Here is a 22692-nt window from a genome sequence, read left to right on the forward strand (position 1 = left end):
TCATTTAGTTCAGTTACCTTTGCTTTCTTGGGTACAGGAACAATGGTGGAAGTATTGAAGTGGGAACAACAGACTGGGATAGGGAGAGATTGAATATGTCCGTAAACACTCCAGCCAGCTGGTCTGTGCATGCTCTGAGGACGTGGCTAGAGATGCCGTCCTGGCCGGCAGCCTTGCGAGGGTTAACATGTTTAAATGTCTTACTCACGTTTGCCAAGGAGAACGAGAGCCCACAGTCCTTGAGAGCGAGCCACATCAGTGGCACTTTGTTATCCTCAAAGCGGGAGAAGAACGTGTTTAGCTTGTGCGGGAGCAAGACGTCGGTGTCCGCAATGTGGCTGGTTTTCCTTTGTAATCCGTGATTATCTATAGACCCTGCCACATACGTCTCGTGTCTGAGCTGTTGAATTGCGACTCCACTTTATCTCTGTACTCACGTTTTGTCTGTTTGATTGCCTTACGGAGGGAATAACTACACTGTTTGTATTCAACCAAATTCCCACTCACCTTGCCACGGTTAAATGTTTTCAGTTTTGCACGAATGCTGCCATCTATCCACGGTTTCTGATTTGGGTAGGTTTTAATAGTCACAGTGGGAACAACATCCGCTATACACGTCTTGATGAACTCAGTCAACGTGTTCGTGTTTACGTCGATGTTGTTCAACCTGGAACATATCCCAGTCCGCGTGATCAAAACAATCTTGAAGCATGGATTGCGATTGGTCAGACCAGCATTGAATAGACCTTAGCACGTTTACTTCCTGTTTGAGTTTCTGCCTATAGGAAAGGATGAGCAAAATGGAGTCATGATCTGATTTGCCGAAGGGAGGGCGGAGGAGGGCCTTGTAGGCATCCCGGAAGTTGGAGTAGCAGTGGTCGAGTGTTTTAGCAGCGCGAGTACTACAGTCAATGTCTTGATAGAACTTTGGTAGCGTTTTTCTCAAATTTGCTTTGTTAAAATCCCCAGTTACAATAAATGCAGCCTCAGGATATGTGGTTTCCAGTTTGCACAAAGTCCAGTGTAGTTCTTTGAGGGCCGCCGTGGTATCACCGAAGAGAATTCTCTTGGGAGGTAATACGGTCGGCATTTGATTGTGAGGTATTCTAGGTTGGATGAACAAAAGGACTTGAGTTTCTGTACGTTATCACAATCACACCATGAGTAGTTAATCATGAAACATACACCCCCGCCTTTCGTCTTCCCCCGGAGAGTTCTTTATTCCGGTCTGTGCAATGTGCTGAGAACCCAGCTGGCTATATGGACGGGGTCAGTATATCCGGAGAGCCATGATTCCGTGAAACAGTATGTTACAGTCCTGATGTCGCGCTAGAAGGAGATCCTCAGAGACTGAACATTAGCGAGTAACATACTCGGCAGCGATGGATGGTGTGCACGCCTCCCGAGTCAGACTAGAAGTCCACTCCGAATACCTCTTCACTGCCGGTGGCGTTTTGGAGCAGCCTCTAGGATAAGTTAATCTGCCCTGGGGGGTACAAACAAAGGATCCAATTCGGGAAAGGCGTATTCCTGGTCGTARTCTTGGTTACCGCCGCTCTGATATCCAAAAGTTATTTCCGGCTGTATGTAATAACAAAAAACTTTCTGGGCTAATAATGTAAGAAATAACACACAAAAAACATAAATACTGCAAAGTTGCTTATGAGCTAGAAGCAGAGCTGCCATGTCTGTCAGCGCCATCTTGCCAGACTGATCTGTGACTAATCCGTGTGTATTGTAAGAGTGATTAACCGACTGACCTGTGCTGCTCTGGATGGTCCTGACAGTGGTGGTGGTGGTCCTGGGGGGTGAGGCGGGCAGCAGGGACGTCCCCTCATCCTCGGAGCAGCCCTGGTCCATGGCCCTCACATAGCTGTGGCTACGCATGCGGAAGCAACTCGGCATGGGCAGGTCCAACGCATCCATGGCCTGCGACTCCATCTCGCTGAACATCTGCTCACACACCTGCTCTATCTGCCCGTTCACCTCCACCTCACTCACCTGCAAGGGGACAGGGATTGGTGGACGATGGGGGAGAGAGAGGGGGTGCAGCACAACCAGATATCAAAATATCAGTATACTAATCCTAACCTGGGAAACGCACCATAGAATAGCCACTTACCTAGAGTTKAATAGCCGTTAACATTCAACGCTGAGGGGCAGAGTAAACATATCTGGAATCATTAGGAGAAGTAAAGGGAGACAACTACAACAAAAGAAGAGGAACCACAAAATAACAGTAACAAGAGGAGGAAGAGTCAGAGGGAATGGGAGAGTGAGGGTCAATGTTAATTGGAGAACAAGCAAGTGCAGTGGCTAGAGATAGTTTGGGATGAGGAGGTGGCTTCATTCAGGGTCTAAAACAGAGTCCCTTCTCAATTTGTCTTTCCTCAAATCCTGGCATACTCTCTCCTCGACTGCATTTCAAAAACATTGGAAGAAAAGGTCAGAGGGGAGTAACCTTGGATCTTCAAGAAAAGACAAATTGAGAAAAAGCCCTAGTCTATGAGGGTGAGGGGTCTTGCAGTGGATCAGCGCAGAAACAGAGAGGATCATGGGAGATGCAGGGGATGGGCTTGACAGTAGGTAAGACAAGTACCAGAGCATCTAAGATGGTTCAATAACATACTGTAGGTTTAGGTGGGACAAGGAGGGTTTGGATACAGTCTAAAGCATACCACTCCTACACAAAAAGATGAGAGCTTGAGGCGCTTTTGGCAAGACTAATGCTGAGATGTTTTGTAATTCCATCTGATTTTCACTGATAACTGAGGGAGGGTATTAAAGAAGAAACAGTTGGTGAATACTGATCCTTTATCCAAATATTTATTGCATTTTAGTTTGGGAGATGATTGTTCAGTGAGTTATATTTGTAATTCCAGACATGAAAAGCAAAGAGCATAAGGTGACTGATTTTGGGTGACTTGTTTACTCCGAAATGTAATGTCCTTGGAATAGTTGAACATCAATAAGAATATGGTACAATACTTTGATTATTATCTTTGAATCAATCTTAAAATTATTATTTAGCTGAGAGTTAATATGAAGTAATGTGCATGACATACAGTACATTATGGAAGTCATATGATAATGGTTTATTTTTTATAATAATTTATTCTGTTATGCTATCTTTGAAATACTATGAAACAATTCACAACTGGCTTTAGAAGGCAGTGGGCTAGGATTTTTATACTGGTTGTAAGGCAGACATCCGGTGCATTTTTCCTGTATCCAATCTCGTGAGAGGTTTAAATGATGAATGGAACGGTAGTTTCATTTTGCTTCTCCTCTTWAGGTTGACTCTTGATGGTTGAGGGCTGAACATTGACATTGGTTTGAAATAAAATTCATCTCATCGCTGGAGAGATGAATTTGTGGCTGAGTTAATGGCTGATTGGACTGGACTTTGACTGGACGTGACTTTCCTCCCTTGCACAGACGTAGCACCAGAGATGGTGACGTAATGCCGGGAGCACCAACCTGGCTGATGGTGCTCATTGCCCTCATGTAACTCTCGTTTCGCGAGCGGTATTGGGGTGAGGAGAGCAGCGCTTTGGGGTCCAGGAGCCCTTTGGGGTCCAGGGTGTCCAGGCTCCTATTGATGGAAACTTCACTCACCGCCCGCAGGTAGCTGTGGCTCCGGATCTGCAGCTTCGGAGAGTGTTCGTTGGAGATCCTGCCAATGAAGACAAGTCAACAGAGTTCAAACAGGTGTTAATAATATTGGCCTCCTGTCGTTAGCCTGATCCCAGATCTGTTTGTGCCATCTTCCCAACTCTTTGTCACTCATTTTGAGTTTGTGTGACATTGAGATGGCAAGATCGCACAATCAGGCTACTCTGATGTCATGGGCTCTCTTAAATGTGGACGTCATTGATGCATGTTAGTTATAGTCTGATTCACTGTGATCAGCAGTCAAAGGTATGGTGCAGTAGTTATGTCTGATGGACAGATCAAAGAGAGACGTTTCTGGAGCACTGGCAAGTTGTACCGGTGTCATAATTATAGTTTCATGAATCACAGCAACAGACTGGAACATTGTACGAAACAAATATTTTTTTAACACTAAGAATGTTTCTTTAACATGCTGGGCTCGATTTTAACAAACCTAACACAATGGTAAAGCTAAGTGCAGGTGGTAGCGCTATAGATTCAGCTGTGTGTCAGAAATATTGCTATTTTCACCATTACAATTAACGGCGGACTTGCTGGTATTGGTGCRAAAGGGCTGGGTTTTGATGAATAAACAAGTTGTGGGTGTGTTGAGGCTTGGCCGCTCACCGGCCAATCACAACATGCTCCATGGCGAAATACTGTTGGTGGTAGCTTTAAGTTGTGTATTTACGTAATTTTATGTATTGCCCTGGAATCAACTCCAATTCTAATGTTAGTCCGTTATAGTTTGTTAAATGGCTTACAGAATTAAAATAACAATATGTAGACATGTCTTTGCTAAATACGTTAACTTGAACCCATTTGCATTGTTCTAAGTMATTTCATGGCTTCAACAGCATTCACACTGATATATGGGCTCGGCATACTGTAAATTGGATTATGTCTAAGCAAAAACATGCCAAACATGGTCAATAAACAAGATTAAATTAATTATTGATAAGGCCTAAAAAGAGAACAAACAATTCTAAAAAGTCTAAAAACAAAACAACTTGTTTTAAATAGGCTATGTCACACTTACAGGCACCATAATGTATCCCTGTGGRCATATAATATTAAAACAGTGAAGACTATGGAGGGTTTTACACACATCCAAACTTCTCAGTAGCTGGACAAAGATCCAATATAAAGAGAAAGGGAGAATGTCCACTCACTGTTATACTGCTCCCAAATAGGCCTATTTTATGAACCTAATCAGAAAAACGTCTTACAGATCTGATCGCATTCACACATCTCCAGAAGTTCCATAAAACCAGGAAGATGAATCATTCTAATACGTTTGGTTGTAATACAATGTAACGAAAAACAAGCTGTTTAAAAATACAACAATAAATACATGTAATGGTATCATAAAATGGCCAGGATAAAAAAAAGACAGRCATTGCTGTTGAACCAGCCTTCACTATAGTAGGCCTAAGGGAGTGCTTGGGTTTTGAACAGATGGAACATAAAACAAGCAATTTYTACAGGTTACAGATAACTTCTAAATACAAGGTTCATCAGTATTCACCGAGGTACTCATCTCTCGTTTCATGATGGACATGGACACGTAGCCTACATCATGGAGGGGGGTTTTACGCACGTCCAAAACAGGACCTGCATGGATAAAATAATGTGGGCCTGCCTACAATGCATAGATAAAAAGTGAATGTCAGCTCACTGTTTTACTCCTCTCAAACGTCATATTTTAATAAAGCTTTGGTGATTAAGATTTATTTCCAAGCGGTCTCAGGAGCCAAACCCTTTATCGACAGTCTTGACTACTTTGAGATTGCATTGGGCAGACAAAAAAAGCCTTCATTGAGAGGATGGGAGGCTATGCACCAAAAGCACTTTAGGCTACTCTTGTTTCATGTGCATATGGGCAGTGTGCGTCACGGCTGAATAGGCTGAGTTTCCGCTGTCAAAATTCATGCCATAACCAGCTTTTGGTTGGTCTTAAATAAAGCGCTGCCTGAAATTAGCACTTTGGATCATGTTTTTAAGGACACGCCTAAAATATTTCAACCCTGCCCATCTGAGCGCAAGCGAGCTAATATAAGACAGGTTAATTGCCGAACCTGGCGTTAGGGCTGGAAAATGTCAGAGCGCCAGTTTTTACATGACGAAATTGCAAACTAACGTTCGTTTGACACTAGCGCCGCCTTAACACCAGCCGAAAATAGAGCCAGCTGTGTCTCATTTTCACCATCAAACAAAATCAAACCATGTGAAATTAGACCGTAACAATGTGTCTGATCCCCTGTCATCAAGACGGGCATGCTCAGTGCACGTCACGTTCACATCAGATTTGCTTAAACCTCAATCTGAGAAGTTAAATACGTCCAACGAATCTCTTGAATGATTGACTTGATGTTTGTCCACTCTGCTCCTTGCATGTATTATAATATGCATGGTTTTAAAATAGACCCTGGTTACAGCTGCAAAGCCCTACCTCCATTATGCACTCTCCCATAAAGCAGGTCGAGCCAGCCAGCGACCACAGTGCTGAGGAGAAACAGCTAAATTCACTTAAGGCCACCCACGCAACACTCTAAGCAGCAGCAGTGAGGGAAGCCAAGCAGACAAGACAGCTAGGACAGTGCTGGGTTGGGTTGGCACTTGAGAAACTCTGTGTCTAAACTCTGTCTGCTCTGCTGCTGCAGCATGGTTCATTCGGTTCAGAAACTTCTACTGAAACTCCACTGTGGTCCAAAAGCCTTCTGGGAGCTGGACTCCGAATCCAGCAGAACAAAAGAAATGGAAAAAGTTGGGACCTAAAGTGCTTGAAGGGCCAAGCTGCGGCTTCCTCAGTGTTTGGCTCTTAAAGGGGGTTTGGTTATGCATGATGTCACTGGTGTAAAATAAGCCAAAATGTTTCTGCTTCAATCAGAGTTGGGGTTGTGTCGTCCTTTGTGCTCTCCTTCCTTTACATTAGCCACCTCTATGACATTCACGGTACTATCAATGGCATGAAATAGCACTGTGTCATAAATGGTATTGAAATCAATGTTCACAGTAGTACAGTAATTRTACACCATGTAGTAGATCTCACAATATACTTGATGTATTATAGCAAATTAAACACATAAACCAACACACTGGTCATTAGCCATAAGTCTCTTGATCATTCCAAAGCAAATGATATGAGACAGCAATGGGATTCATGACAAAGCATATTTGTGTCTCTGTGGTATTATATCCCTATGACTTGCTGATTACAATTTGGTAACATGAATCATATGACTATGGTGCATTATCTAACAAGCACTGAAGGAAAACAGGTAAACGTCAAGAATACGCACGCACAAACACATAGAAATGTGGGACACGTACAAAACATTGACTGTTATCAAACATTATCATAACATTATCAATAAATAAATCCAAACCGGCCTATACAATAACTGCATCAAAATGGAAATAACATAAATGAATGACACATATCCTCTGCCTGTAATCCAAGTCAAACAGCAATGAGGTTCCATTCTGTGAGTGCAGAACTTTTAAAGAGAAGTCCCCAGGCTAATTAATGTAATTACTCACCATACCTTCTCCAGCAGTGTGAGTACTTAATTAGAGATAGAGACATGCATGGTGTGTTTCTGAGGAGAATCTAATTCATATCCCTGCTATTAGTGAAAAGTCCAGGGAGCCTAGTTACTACTGTAGGCCTATGTCATAGAGGGACAAAAAAAAAAAAGCCAAACTATTAAACTATCTTCTTTTGTGTAATAAGTCAACCTTGTTCTTGTTGATTGGGAAGGTGATTTATCAGTGTAGATTATCACATCATTACTCCACACAGTGAGTGGAGCAATAGGCTGCACCATGCATTTACACAGGCAGCCCAATTATGATCTTTCTTCCACTAACTGGTATTTTGACCAGTCACATCAGATCTTTTCACATCAAATCTGTTGTTTCAGAGCTGACCTGATTCGTCAAAARACCAATTAGTGAAAAATATATCAGAATTGGGCTGCCTGTGTAAACGCAGTCCGAGGGCCTGCCAAACTGTTTCTAGCACCTAGTGGAGTTCAGAACTGGAACAAAATAACTAGGAGAGGCACAGTACACTATCAAAGGCCAAGAAGCATGCAGACCTTCAGACAAAAAGGCAATACAAGTAGAGTTCAGAACATGGATCACAGTCAGCCATGTTTTTCACTTATGTTGTCCTTCAACCAATGCCTTTAGTGAAACGTTTGTCAAAGATCCCTTTCACATTGAGATGTTTGTGTTGCTCAAGGATTGACAGATTTGTTCATTGTGCACATTGCAATGAACCAATAAGACTAGAATTAAGATCATTAACTGAAATGTTCATTTACACAGGTGTTTTTCACTTTAGCCACTTCATGTAAAACTAGGAGAACCTTACATTCATTTCCCCTGCTGTTTGAAACGTTAATACTCTTTACTCATTGAGTGGAAAAGGATGCAGAGGGGMTGTATAAGCACCAGGCTGGGTTGTCTTTTGACTTGGATGCCGCTTAAATAAATTCACAAATGCGAGCTGTAAGCCCCAGATATGTCAGAGTGATACTGAAGGCTACGAGCAGCCTCTCTATATAATGGTATCAAATTATCCACCACTTGAAGGGAGTCCAAAGTACCATTAAAGCTGGAGGTTGGAGGACCTCATCCTGACACTGTTGTCTGATTTCTTCACGCTATGCTTCTACACCACTGCAGTAAACATTTCAGTAGGTACATCCCATGCCCCAAAGAATGCGACATCATAAGTACTATGATAGTTAGTTACATTAATTTAAAGTTAAAGTTATTTTAAAATGAGTTAAGGAGAGGAGTCTTACTTTAAGGTGGTCATTTCAGTCAGTGATGGCTGGGTGGCTTTGAGATAGCTGGCTCGTCGACCTTGGGCCTGGATCTTTGGACACAGCTTAGGACTTTCCTCTGAGTCTCCGCTGTCTTCATCCTCTGCCATAGCCTTCACGTAGCTGCCGCTGCGCATGCGCCGACACGGGATATCGTCCTCCTTCCCCTCCAGAGGTGAGAAGCCACTCCACTCATCCTGGGGCACCTGTGGGGATAKGGAAGGTGACAACAGGGCTTCAGGCACCTCCACGGATGACTSCATGGTGTCATGTACCATCCACCTGGTCCAGTCCGGCAAACGAGGCGCCACAACAATATCCAACACAGTCAGATGCACCTCTATTTATCTCTCTGTCTCGTACTGAGCGTTGAAGGTAATAGGTAATTAAGAGACTGGTGTGAGTTCGCATGATTACACTTAAAACCCCTTCCTGACAACCTGGGCATCTGTTAGCTTGCAGTCTCCCYATGGGCACAGCCTTATCAACAGGATGCTCACAGAGAACTAGGGTGTCGGGGTGGTATGACATTTGAAATAATCTGACTGACTACTATTGTGGGTTAAGGAAAATAAARAATTGAAGGAGAAACAATGAGATAGCCATATATATGGGCTAAACTAAATATTATAACTAGGGCACAAACACAACCTGGACTGAAACTATTATTAGTTGCTTAATAGATGAAGTACTAATATGAATACAACTAAATCCATTCCTCCATACTGAGAGAAATTATTGCACCCTTGGCTCAAAAAGGTTAATTCAGACACTTTGATAACATTTGTTACCAGAGAGTATCAATTTATCTTCCAATGATATACCTCATTTGGGTAGTTAGCAYAGAGCATACAAAAATACTTTGGAGATTAAGTTGATGCTGGAGAAGAGAGAATCCCACTCCTCTGAAGTCTTAGTAATTACATGAATCACCACAGAGCCTTGGTAACTGAGGAGAAAGCCAGAGCAGAGCAGACTAGGATGCTAGGGCCTTTGACGTCAGAACAGAAATGAGCAGGTTGTTTATAAAAGGAGGCTGTGGAGGCAGAGCGACTCTATAACCGCCAAGCGGCTGTATGCCCACACACTACAACACAGTACACACCGTGCTTGTGCTGCCTCTGTCCCCTGCTCGCCACAGAAATAGGCCTATCTTCACAAGTTCACACAGACCCACATGTACCTTAGCTACCATACTGGATGTGTTCAGTGCTTTGTTGTTGTGATAACTCCACTATAACAGCCCTGTTTACTTTCATCTACTGTACCGAACTGTTCACTGCACATGGTGTGGGGCTGAATAGTTGAAGATCTGAATGTTGTGTTGCTTGGCTACAGCGGTAGCAAATCATTTATGAGTTATAAGAATATGTCAGTAATTGAGTACTGTATGTTTGTGTATTTGTCACTGGGTTAAACCTGTTGAACTGTTTGTGTGGGCATATATGTACAGAATACAGTATCCATAATACTTTAGTATACATAACTCAACAAATCTACTCACAACATAACATCRATGACAAAATAAATACACTAATTTAGAAGTTTTGATTTCAGAAAAGCTGCATAACATTTTGGGCATCAATTCTCCCATGGCACTGAACTTACGGACAAAACTGGTCTCCATTTGTACTAATAATGCAGCCACTGCTATCCTATCCCAGCCTTCGACTCAAACCTGCCAATAATGTTGGTAGGTGTTTCTATGGTAACAGGGTAACTATATTACAGCAGAAAAAGACAGCAGGATATGAGGGAGTAAATGGGAAACATCTATGCAGACCAATACTCCAAGTCCGTATTCACGTAATAAGAAGGAATTCCACTCGACCACGCCCACAAATTGGGAAAACAAWYWTTTTYCCTATCGACCCCCATTGTAAAARAGTCAAATTTGTCGCTGATCTTTTGTTATACAGAAATAACAAAACATGCCGGAAAGCTGCTGTGTTGTTCAACGTACATGCAAACAGGTTAAAAAAATCCCAACCTACGCAACGCAATGCAGGTAAGACATTTAACTTGTTTAGTACAGTCCGTTTGTAACTCCACTCACTACTTAGCTGTACGGTCTGTTTCTTTGTGTTTTTGGTCTTGGCTAGCTTAATGTTCTGGTTGGTAGCTAACTAGTACTCACTCACTCACGTGGCTGCTAGCACCATCATGAAAATGGGCATGAGGGAAGCCCTACAATTTTCAGTAGTTAGAAAACTTGGGAGCAGGCAATGTTTAAAAGTAATCTTTAGTCATGTTCTACTTTTCTTAAATGTAGTTTTGTAATTCACTAAAACAAGCAGACAAGAAAATTGTGTTCGAAAAGGCGAGGTATTTGCTGTGAGCCAATGTGGTAACCTAGGTTACCACAGGTTATTTTCTGTAATTCTGACTACTGACTGTCCAAACAGCAAGTTAAAAGTGACCAAATCGTATTTGTGTGTGTTCAGACAGCGGTCATCTGCTGACAAGGCTTTGCTAGTTGTCATAGTAACAACAGGTGTGTGTGCAGTGGTGTAGGTTGWTTGATGGCGGTGCTCCTGCTTCCTATCCCTCAGAAGTGATGTAGCAAGCTAAGTTGACAACAGTGCCTGCCATGGACGTTTCCCAGTTGCTTTGAATGTTCAAAATCATTGTGTAATAAACACTTTTAAATAGCTTGGAAGATTCCAGAAAATGATGTCATGGCTTTAAAAGCTTCTGATAGGCTAATTGACATAATTTTAGTCAATTGGAGGTGTACCTGTGGATGTATTTCAAGGCCTACCTTTAAACTCAGTGCCTCTTTGCTTGACATCATAGGAAAATTATAAGAAATCAGCCAAGACCTCAGAAAAAAATGGTAGACCTCCACAAGTCTGGTTCATCCTTGGAAGTAATTTCCAAATGCCTGAAGGTACCACATTYATCTGTACAAACAATAGTACGCAAGTATAAACACCATGGGACCACGCAGCCACCATACCGCTCAGGAAGGAGACGCGTTCAGTCTCATAGAGATGAACGTACTTTGGTACGAAAAGTGCCAAATCAATCCCAGAACAACAGCAAAGGACCTTGTGAAGATACTGGGTAGGTAAATGTATCTATATCCACAGTAAAACGAGTCCTATATCGACAAGGAAGAAGACATTGCTCAAAAAACCGCAATAAAAAAGCCAGACTACAGTTTGCAACTGTACATGGGACAAAGATCATACTTTTGGAGAAATGTCCTCTGGTCTGATGAAACAAAAATAGAACTGTTTGGCCATAATGACCATCGTTATGTTTGGAGGAAAAAGGGGAGGCTTGCAAGCCGAAGAACACCATCCCAACGTGAAGCAAGGGGGTGGTAGCATCATATTGTGGGGTGCTTGCTTGTAGAGGGGACTGGTGCACTCCCAAAATAGATGGCATCATGAGGATGGAAAATGATGTGGAATTTGAAGCAACATCTCAAGACATCAGTCAGGAAGTTAAAGCTTGGTGCAAATGGGTCTTCCAAATGGACAATGACCCCAAGCATACTTCCAAAGTTGTGGCAAAATGGCTTAAGACAACAAAGTCAAGGTATTGGAGTGGCCATCACAAAGCCCTGACCTCAATTCCTATGGAAAAATTTGTGGGCAGAACTGAAAAAGCGTGTGCGAGTATGGAGGCCTACAAACCTGACTCAGCTACACCAGCTCTGTCAGAGGAATGGGCAAAATTCACCTAACTTACTGTGGGAAGCTTGTGGTTGTGGAAGGCTACCCGAAATGTTTGACCCAAGTTAAACAATTTAAAGGCAATGCTACCAAATACTAATTGAGTGTATGTAAACTTCTGACCCACTGGGAATGTGATAAAAAGAAATAAAAGCTGAAATATATCACTCTATCTACTATTATTCAGACATTTCAAATTCTTAAAAGAAAGTGGTGATCCTAACTGACCTAAGAGAGGGAATGTTTACTAGGATTAAATGTCAGGAATTGTGTAAAACTGAGTTTAAATGTATTTGGCTAAGGTGTATGTAAACTTCCAACTTCAACTGTACATTCCATCCTTGCCTTGTTCAAATGTTTAAAGGATTATAGTGCAGTCTCAGGATACAAATTAAACTATGACAGAAGTGAGGTAATGCCGAATAATATGGATCATGCTACTAATAGAAATCTTTTTTGATTTCAAATAGTCACAGGAGAGTTTTAAGTACCTTGGTATCATGTAAGGAAATAATGTTATACTTTTGTGAAAGATAATCATTAGGACTCTAGAGATAACTAAGATAGATATCAATAGATGGATGCACTGTTTCTTTCATAGATAGGCAGAGTCAATACAAAAAATATATATATCCTCCCCAAATTATTTTACCTATTTCAGTGCATACCACTGAAGCTACCTGCAAATTTATTACAAAATGTAAATAAAGTAATATCTTATTTTCAATGGCATAAAAAAACTGCCTGTGTAAGCATTCAAACTCTTCAAGCTCCTTATCCCAAAGGAAGGCTTACACTTCCTAATTTTGAACTCTATTATCTAGCCACTCATTTCTGTCCTATACGGCCCCCGGTAGCTATCAATAGAACAGCAATACATTACATTTACTTTGAAAGGGATCCCCTTTGTGGGACACCAAAATAATAGCATTTACAAAGAATCCCATCATCAAAAATAGTTTTAACTCATAGCAGAGAGCTCATAAACTGCTTGGATTCAATAACATACTTTAAAGATCTATTCCGTTAATGAACAATCCACTTATTCCAAAGGCAATTGCTAATAGAACAATACATTTATGGAACTCTAAAGGAATTTCTATTGTTGGGGACGTATATAAGGAAAATACATTCATATCATTTAAACAACTCAAAGACGAGCATGAGCTTCCTCAAACTAGTTTAAAAAAAAAACTTTAGATATGGCACTGGGTAAAAGAAATGACAAAATACAATTTCCCTAATACTCCTGAGGAATCACTGCTCAAAAATCRTATCCATAGTACTAGGTCAACTCGAGGTCTGATCTCAAGGATGTATAACATACTCAATAATAATCTACCTACATATAATAACCTAACATACAAATGGGACAGAGACATAGGTTGTAATTATGACTCAGTTGACTGGGATGACTTGATTGAAACCTCTCAGAGCTTCTTGATGACAACCAAACATAGACAGATGCAATTCAATATGTTGCACAAGACATATTTTACTGCATATAGACTGAATTTACTTGATAAGATAACTGACAAATATCCTAGATGTGAGATAAATACGGGAGTATATTGCCTATGCTATGGAGTTGTCCCTACCTATAGAATTTGTGGAAAAATATCAGTAAAATTACATCAGAGATATTAGAGACAGAACTTCAAAATTACACCAGGATGTGGGTGTTAGGGAATATAACCTTGTTAAATACAGTATCAGATAGCACAAACAAATATGTATTTCTTTGTGCTGCTACAGCAGGTAAAAAGTGCATCTGAACAAAATGGAAATCAGAACATGCTCCATCAACACGACAATGGTTGAAGGAGGTGATGTCATATTGTACCCGAGAGAAAATATCATGCTCTATCWGGAAAAGCTACTCTCAATTCAGGAAAATCTGGGGTCCTTTAATGGATTTTCTTCCTAACATTCAAAACTTTTCTGATTGAGTGGAAGTTATCTGCTGATTGATGTCTCCACCTATTTTTTTTTTATTACTACAAAATGCCTTGCCTACTTGTTTAGGCTATATTTTATAATGAACCTTCTTTTGGTGTTTTATTTTATTTGAGTTATTTGAATTTGTTTAATTTGAATTACTTAGTCCTGTGGTTTGTTGGTTTCGTTTGCAAAGTAAAAAAGAAAATGTCCAATGGGGATTGTTATGTAAAAATGGAAGAGMCATATTGATTTTGTTTTGACTGATTTAGAATATAGAACAAGTGAGAAAGAGATGAGAAACTAGCATACTGCACAGAACAACATTTACATATAATTTAGCTACATGAACATCATAATAATTTATAATCCTTCTTTTGATACTGCTGTAAAAACTGAGTGGAAGTGGAGTGCTTAGATCTATTTAGAGATGTGCTATTTGTGCTTCTGTTGGGCCAACTGTCTTGAATGTGGAATTTCAGATTTGATGGGTTTAGCAGCAATCTTAGTGAACAACATCAGGAGAATAGTACACAATCATTCTTACACACACACACAATCATTCTTACACACACACACACACACACACACACACACACACACACACACACACACACACACACACACATTAGGAAAGAATTAAGGAACCCCCAAACTGGGAAATCTATGAAATTAAGAGGTTTATAAACAGGAAATAATGCCAGTCACTGATGGGTTTAAAAGAAAAAAGCCTACTAAAGAAAGTAAGGCCACTACTGGGCTTGCACTTACTTCTCTCTTCAAATCAAATGAAAGTGGAGGGGGGGGTAGGTCCTCTCCAGTGAGGTAACTAGGTGGACGAGGGGGAGGTTTAGGGGTACATTTTAAGAATTGCATACCTGCAAGAACTGGCATGAGCGCTCCTGCTGACAAGCCTCAGATTTCACTAGTGCTTTATGATCTAAGTTAACCGASGCCTTCTGGTAGACTTGGCGAGCCCTGCTCACCGTTAGACTGGACGACCACAGGCTCTTCTTCATGAGCTGGGCGTCCATGCTTATGGGGATATGGGAGGGGACACAGGTGTGTTTTACTACATCGTTATTACTGCGCGACGTTTTCAGAGCGTGTTCGCTGATGGTGTTGTAGGCCTCCATGAAGTACTGCGACTGGGACTTGTCCAGGTGGCGGCCCATGGTCATGACTCCGGTGGGGCTGTGGAACAGGCTGTGGCTGTGGCAGACGTCTCGGTCATCCAGGAGGTCGTCTGAGCTCCAGTACCCCGAGGTGGAGCTCCTTTGCTTTGGCTCTGCCGACTTGCAGCGCTCCCTGCTCTTGCTGCGTTTGCGGTGCTTCTGCGTGGGGGGCATCTCACTCTCGGGGCTATTCCTGCTGCCATTGATGCTGCCCTGCTTGGAGTGCGTGTGTGGCCCCTCCAGGGAGTGGGACTTGGCGAAGAGTTTCTGGACGGAGTGGACCAGGTGGCGGATGCGTCCGGGGCTGTCGCTGCGTTGCTCCAGAGCCGTCCTCTTGTACTGCAACGTGTGGTACCCATCCCGCGTGAACGACGGCTGCCTCTCAAACTGGTCCAGCAGGTTGACTGGCAGGTGGACGTTTACGCCCTTGTTGGGGACCATGTTACCCACACCAACACCCACACCATAGGGCACCACAGGACACTCATCCTTCCCCATCTGATCCTTCAGCTCGTAGTGTGAGCTGCTGTAGTGTCGTCTGGGGAAGGTCCCATAGGGCACCACACTACTGTCTGAGGGGAAGGCAGCGTGGTTCCTCTGCTGGATGTGGCTCTGGACCTGGCCGTAGTAGGGGTGGTCAGAGGGGTGGGACATGGGCATGTCCATTTGGTTGATCAAGTAGGGCTTGCGATCAGGGTGGTGACCATGGCCTAGGGCATCGTAGGAACCAGGGTCACAGGTGACCACATGGTGGTGACTGCGGCTGCTTGATAGACCCTTCATGGTGTCTGTTCAGTCCACAGCCTGGGAACCGCTGCAGATGATGTTCCTGATAGGAGCTGTGAAGACAGGAGGGGAGAAACAAAAACAAACTGTTAGAACAACTGGAAATCCAGACGGTAGACATTGTATGTACCTTTTGTTTATGCGCTTAGTGCTCTCAAAACAATGTACTCAGTAATAATTATTTCTCAAATCTACTCTAATAATTGTGAAGGTTAGGATTGCGTAGGGAGAGCTGAGATCCTAAATCAGTATTTTCAACACACACATAATGTTTTGTCAGTGAAGCATTCGTTTCTGAGAGGTTATTTAAACACTCACAAAACCAGAGGAGTATTGGGTTCCTAGCATAGAGAATGACAGACAAAGAGGACATGTCAAGGAGTAAAAGCTTCACTTCAAGAATACTGTCACAGTTCAGCTTCGATTTCATAATTCTGCGACACTAGCTAGTTTTCCTGGGCCCATGGCTTAGACTGGCTAACTGGTACTTTGATGTGCTTGTCATTAGTGAATCTCCATGAATATCAATGGTGGAACAGCGGGAGCGGCATCCTATCCCCTGGTGATGTCTCATGGTAGATCATTACTCTACTCGAACCATATGGAGAAAGACAATTTTTATTTTAGGGTTGGATCRAAATTTACAKAATTGGTACCTGGAGGAAAATGGGGGAGGGCTTTTTCAATTGCAGTTAAGGGCAGGCTTTAGTCTTTTTGATCTTGTCCAGGGGAGGGTCATGTCATTTGTAATTGATAAAATGTATATATTTCTGTGTTTTAGAATCAGTTGCTTATTAGGCTATATATCAATGTGTGCCTGATGCCGCCCTTGATCTCTGATTCTCCACTGGGYGCACAATATCAAGTGTGCCTATAGGCTATAAGCTACGAAATGCATGCTCGGAGAAGCACAGAGCAAAGTTACATTTCTAAGATAGCTGCTGGGATGGTGTAAAAATAACTAGGCTGCATTACACACCACAATGAATATTACAACCCTGAGCCCCGGCCTGCTCTGCCCTTGCGGATAAAAACCTTTGTGTGCTGCCTAACCAGTGCTGCGCTGTGTAGGCCTACATTGGCAGTTCAGTAGGAGAGTCAAAGGCTTCTTCCCCCCCCCAACATTTTTTTTATTAGGTCTATCTTGCGGGCAGACTAGCCTATAGCCTATGTTATTTTCAGTTTGAGAAAGAGAGTGCGAAGATGAGGAGGAGGACCGGAGATAAACGTTGATACTATAGCTTGCTACTACTCTAATTTATTTGTATAAAAACAACATGTTTCTKKCCCRTGATGTATTTCTCAGAGTTATTGACCTCACAACAAGCCAGATTTGAGTAACTGACAATTTGGTGCTGAAAGTTGAAGCAGCAGCCTCGGCAGAATCAATCAGAAATGGACTGCTCATAGTGCTCAAAGTAGGCAAATTCCAGTATACATAATTGAATTAAACAGTCTTAATTTAAAATTAGACATTACTAACAACAAGAGGGCTTTGTTTTGGAGCCTATTTCTTCTTATTTAAAAAATAAGAGGTAGGCCTAAGAGGTAGGTTTGTCAGACGAAATTGGGCTATTGGCTGCAATATCCATAGATTTGTCTGCCAATTCCTCCACCCACCATGCACTCTTTAAATAACAACCCTTCACTGACACGGAAGTAGGCTAAGTTAAAACCAGGACTCGAATTGAGGGGGTATTTTATTCAAAAGTGATCTATAAGAGCGCTTTGGTCCACGATGCTTTATGCTACAAACAAGTTGTAAATACGTGACTCCGATGCATATGGTGAAATCATTGTTTTGTTTCTTTGACATTCAGAGGCTGAGCTACAACCTTCTATAGCCGAGCAGAAACATTGACTTTGCTTGGGAAGGAGCCTAATTCTGTCACTGTCAATTGATTAAGCTATTCACTTTCTGTACAATGGAATATGTTTTAACCCACATAGTTTAGGGAAACACTTGTGACCTTCTCTTGTTGGGTTACGCCACAGAAGAAGAGTAGCCAGCAGTTAAAGCATTTTTGTGTGTCGGTAGGCCTACTCTGTCTTTTTCTTCACTTTTATTTAACCAGGTAGGCCAGTTGAGAACAAGTTCTCATTTACAACTGCGACCTGGCCAAGATAAAGCAAAGCAGTGCGACACAAACAACACAGGGTTACACATAAACAAACGTACAGTCAATAACACAATAGAAAATAAAGATTTTTATATTTATGTACAGTGTGTGCAAATGTAGAAGAGTAGGGAGGTAGGCAATAAATAGGCCCTAGAGGCAAAATAATTAAAATTTAGCATTAATACTGGAGTGATAGATGTGCAGATGATGTGCAAGTAGAGATACTGGGGTGCAAAAGAACAAGAGGGTAAGCTATTTACAGATTGGCTGTGTACAGGTACAGTGATCGTAAGCTGCTCTGACAGCTGATGCTTAAAGTTAGAGAGGGAGATATAAGACTCCAGCTTCAGAGATTTTTGCAATTCATTCCAGTCATTGGCAGCAGAGAACTGGAAGGAAAGGCGGCCAAAGTAAGTGTTGGCTTTGGAGATCAGTGCAGAGMGACCAGTGCAATATACCTGCTAGAGCGCGGGCTACGGGTAGGTGTTGCTATGGTGACCAGCGAGCTGAGATAAGGCGGGGCTTTACATAGCAAAGACTTATAGATGACCTGGAGCCAGTGGGTTTTGGCGGCGGATATGTAGTGAGGGCCTGCCCACGAGAGCACAGGTCGCAGCGGTGGGTAGTATATGGGACTTTGGTGACAAAACAGATGGCACTTTGATAGATTACATCCAGTTTGCTGAGTAGAGTGTCTGGGGTGGAAAAGTAGGCAAAACTTTTAAAGTACCATGCTCAGATTCTTAATGACATCTCAGATTGAGTTATTTAAAAATAGAGACAGTTTTGTTGCAAACAAGACACACACTGATTTGGTATTAGAGAAATATGATAATATCATATCTCTGTCATATCTCTGTCCATTCTTATACTGTAATTTCAGTAATTTGTGTGGTATAAAAAATATTCTGCTTATATGTAAAATTACGTAGAATTGTAGGACATGTTTATAAAAGGCTATTGTTTCTCGGACCTGCAAATACGATGACAGATTCATGCAATGCACTTACTATAAATTTGATCTTTCCAGCCCTACTCTTGTCCACGGTTGTCAGTGAACCCACAACCTTCTGGCCCACAGCCCTCTGCGCTATAGAAATCCTGTGTTGCCATGTGATGCTTACAGGACAATAACAGTTTTTAATATGGCATATCTAAGGCTCTGGTCTATCAATGAAGTGAGGGTAAATGGTAGGCATGTTCACTGCTATCCACTTTGTTTTAATTATTATTTTGGGTATAGGGGGGTGTCACTTTTATTTTTAAGCCTCCTAGGAGTGTTTAGGTAAAATATATTTTGCTGAGGGGAGGGACATCCATTTTTATTTCAGAGAGGTCTGACTTTTGACACGTAAACCTTTTTATAAATAATGTTCACTCCCTTATTACTTTTCATTCACAGACCCTCTGGAGTGAATTTTTGAAAAAACATTTATCATTACATTATGCAATCTCCTGACATAAGGAAGGATGGAAATTAAGATTGTTTATTTTTATTTTGAGTGCTTCTGATCGCAAGCTGGGAATAAATGTAATTGTAATATGAACCACAACCCAGTCTAATCACAGTCAAAAGAGAAAAGCCTCCTCCTCTCCACCAACCAACACTGACAACAACAACATCGTCACTGAGTCTTCTTCTGGTTGCACTGTACAACAGAACAGATCATGCTAGGCGCATCATAGTAATTGCAGCAGGCAGAGAGCCCCTCATTCAGCTGTGTTGACTGTGTGAAGTTCGTCAGGACAGGAAGCAGAACCCGCCGGGTGGCGCAGCAGGAAAGAAGGGGGCTCAACGGGTGGCAGAGAGAAAGCAGCCAGCCCTGTTATTATTGGACTATTACTGGCCCCTGTGATCCTCTAATGGCACTGGGGGTTGAACCCCAGGATCGTGGCATCACTCACCGTGGAGGGATGGATGTAGTCTAGAAGGCTGTCTCTGCTAGTTGACTGGCTTTAGCTGCCTGGTTTTCAACAAAGTATAAATGCTAACACCTTTAGAGCATTTAGATTTTTATATAACCTATATTTAACTAGGCAAGTCAGTTAAGAACAAATTCTTATTTACAGTGACGACGCTGGGCCAATTGTGCGCCGCCCTATGGGACTCCCAATCACGGCTGGATGTGATACAGCCTGGATTCGAACCAGGGACTGTAGTGACGCCTCTTGCACTGAGATGCAGTGCCTTAGACCGCTGCGCTACTCGGGAGCCTCGAGTGTGTAGCAACGGTAACTTTGGAAGCACATGACAGCCCACACAGTAATGATTTATATGTTTATGATATAGCCATCATGTCTAGAAATAACACAAATTACACTTGGAGAGGAACTGGCAAGATTGGGAGGCGATCTTCTTGAAAATCATGCTTGATTGTTATATTTGCCTATTGAACATGACAATCTGAAAAATTATTGGAAAAGAGTAATAAAACTTTTTTTATTTACAGTAAGTATATCTGCTCTGCTGTTGTCTAGGGATATTTGTTTAAATCTGAGGTGTTACAGTGGCTGTTTCCCAAACTGCACCCTATTCCCTATATAGTGCAATACTTTTGACCAGAGCCCTATGGGCCATTTGGGACGGAGACAGTGTGTGAGGGGAGTCTGGAAGTTGGTCTCCTCTACACCTTCAGAGAGAGAACATCTGAAGTACAGTATGCAGCCTCTCTCACCCCACAGAGGACCATCTTTCTGTGCTGCTGGCTTCCCTGACCTACTTGGCCTTCATTAGGCAGCAGGCTGCTTAACATAAGATGACAGCTCCACTAGTACTGTCCAGGCCAACTATAACAAGGTGCACTAGCTATCCTTCACTGCTGAATCCTAAAGCATGGGGAACTTTGAAGAATAACTTGCAGTTGGTTGCTCAGTTTGTTGCCCAACAAACAATGTAACCAGAGAGCCAGCTACTTGTCAACTCTTTTCCAGATACATTACCCAAGTGGTGCATTTGGTTGTATAAAGCATTTCGCTACACTCACATTAACATCTGCTAACCATGTGTATGTGACAAAATAAAATATGATTTGATTTAATACTGCTTCATCACAGTTTTGATTGAGGCAATATTACAGTAAAGGAGGCTTAATCAGATCTGTATTAAATCAAGTTTCCAAGTGAAAAATAAATAACTCATTMTTTTCAACTTAACCTTATACTGGATACTTCACATTGTATGTTCAGATGGTCTTAATACTAAGGGTCTGTTCAAAGTTGTGGAAAGAGCAGTTTGAATGTCCCAACCTCCAATCACAGTCATTACCAGCAGGAAAAGGCCAACTACAGTTACAGTACATGTATATGTTAAATTACAACAGTGTTGCATGAAAACTATCCATCTGTCTGTTTCATAACTATTAATGAGAGTGGTTATGGTTAGTGAGTAATTGGTCTCTGAGGGAGAAGGGTCATTACACAGAGCCAAGGAGAGCAGATGGAGAGAGAGACAGCAAGTGAGAGAGAGAGACCGAGAGAGAGGAGGAGAGACAGCAAGTGAGAGAGAGAGACCGAGAGAGAGGAGGAGACAGCAAGCAAGAGAGCGAGACAGAGAGCGAGGAGAGACAGCAAGCGAGAGAGAGAGAGACCGAGAGAGAGGAGGAGAGAGACAGCAAACGAGAGAGAGAGACCGAAGAGAGACAGCAACAAGAGAGAGAGACCGAGAGAGATGGAGGAGAGACAGCAAACGAGAGAGAGAGACCGAGAGAGAGGAGGAGACAGCCAAGCGAGAGAGAGAGAGACCGAGAGAGAGGAGGAGAGACAGCAAGCGAGAGAGAGAGGAGGAGAACAGCAAGCGAGGAGAGAGAGACCGAGAGAAGGAGGAGAGACAGCAAGCGAGAGAGAGAACGAGGAGAGACAGCAAGCAAGAGAGAAGACCGAGAGAGATGGAGGAGAGACAGCAACGAGAGAGAGAACCGAGAGAGACGAGGAGACAGCAAGCGAGAGAAGAGAGACCGAGAGAGAGGAGAGAGGACAGCAAGCAAGAGAGAGAGACCAGAGAGAGGAGAGAGACAGCAAGTGAGAGAGAGAGACCGAGAGAGAGGAGGAGAGACAGCACGAAGAGAGAGAGACCGAGAGAGATGGAGGGAGAGACAGCAGCGAGAGAGAGAGACGAGAGAGAGGAGGAGAGACAGCAAGCGAGAGAGAGAGACGAGAGAGAGAGGAGGAGAGACAGCAAGCGAGAGGAGAGAGAGACCAAGAGAGAGGAGGAGACAGCAAGCGAGAGAGAGAGACCGAGAGAGAGGAGGAGAGACAGCAAGCGAGAGAGAGAGACCGAGAGAGAGGAGGAGAGACAGCAAGCGAGAGAGAGAGACAAGAGAGAGAGGAGAGGACAGCAAGCGAGAGAGAGACAGCAAGCGAGAGAGAGAGACCGAGAGAGAGGAGGAGAGACAGCAAGCGAGAGAGAGAGAGAGACCAGAGAGAGGAGGAGAGACAGCAAGCGAGAGAGAGAGACAGAGAGAGAGGAGAGAGACAGCAAGCGAGAGAGAGGAGACGAGAG

At 42.6% G+C, this 22692-nt stretch overlaps 1 protein-coding gene across 4 annotated transcripts in view; it reads right to left on the bottom strand.

Annotated features, from left to right (window-relative positions):
• Positions 1-22692, bottom strand: part of LOC111979342 (disks large-associated protein 1-like) — a 141320-nt gene that overhangs the window by 19199 nt on the left and 99429 nt on the right. For 3 of the 4 annotated variants that reach the window (XM_024009810.2, XM_024009809.1, XM_024009811.2), the window contains exons 3-6: positions 15100-16127; positions 8472-8698; positions 3619-3676; positions 1761-2001 (exon numbers count right to left, since the gene is read on the bottom strand). In XM_024009810.2, the coding sequence (XP_023865578.1) occupies positions 1761-2001; positions 3619-3676; positions 8472-8698; positions 15100-16071 (1498 nt within the window). In that variant the 5' untranslated portion in view covers positions 16072-16127. Of the gene's footprint in view, positions 1-1760; positions 2002-3480; positions 3677-8471; positions 8699-14991; positions 16128-22692 lie in introns of all 4 variants that reach the window. The other variant, XM_070448870.1, reaches the window with a different exon arrangement.

This window comes from Salvelinus sp. IW2-2015, linkage group LG19, assembly GCF_002910315.2.
Source record: "Salvelinus sp. IW2-2015 linkage group LG19, ASM291031v2, whole genome shotgun sequence".
Classification (NCBI taxonomy): domain Eukaryota; kingdom Metazoa; phylum Chordata; class Actinopteri; order Salmoniformes; family Salmonidae; genus Salvelinus; species Salvelinus sp. IW2-2015.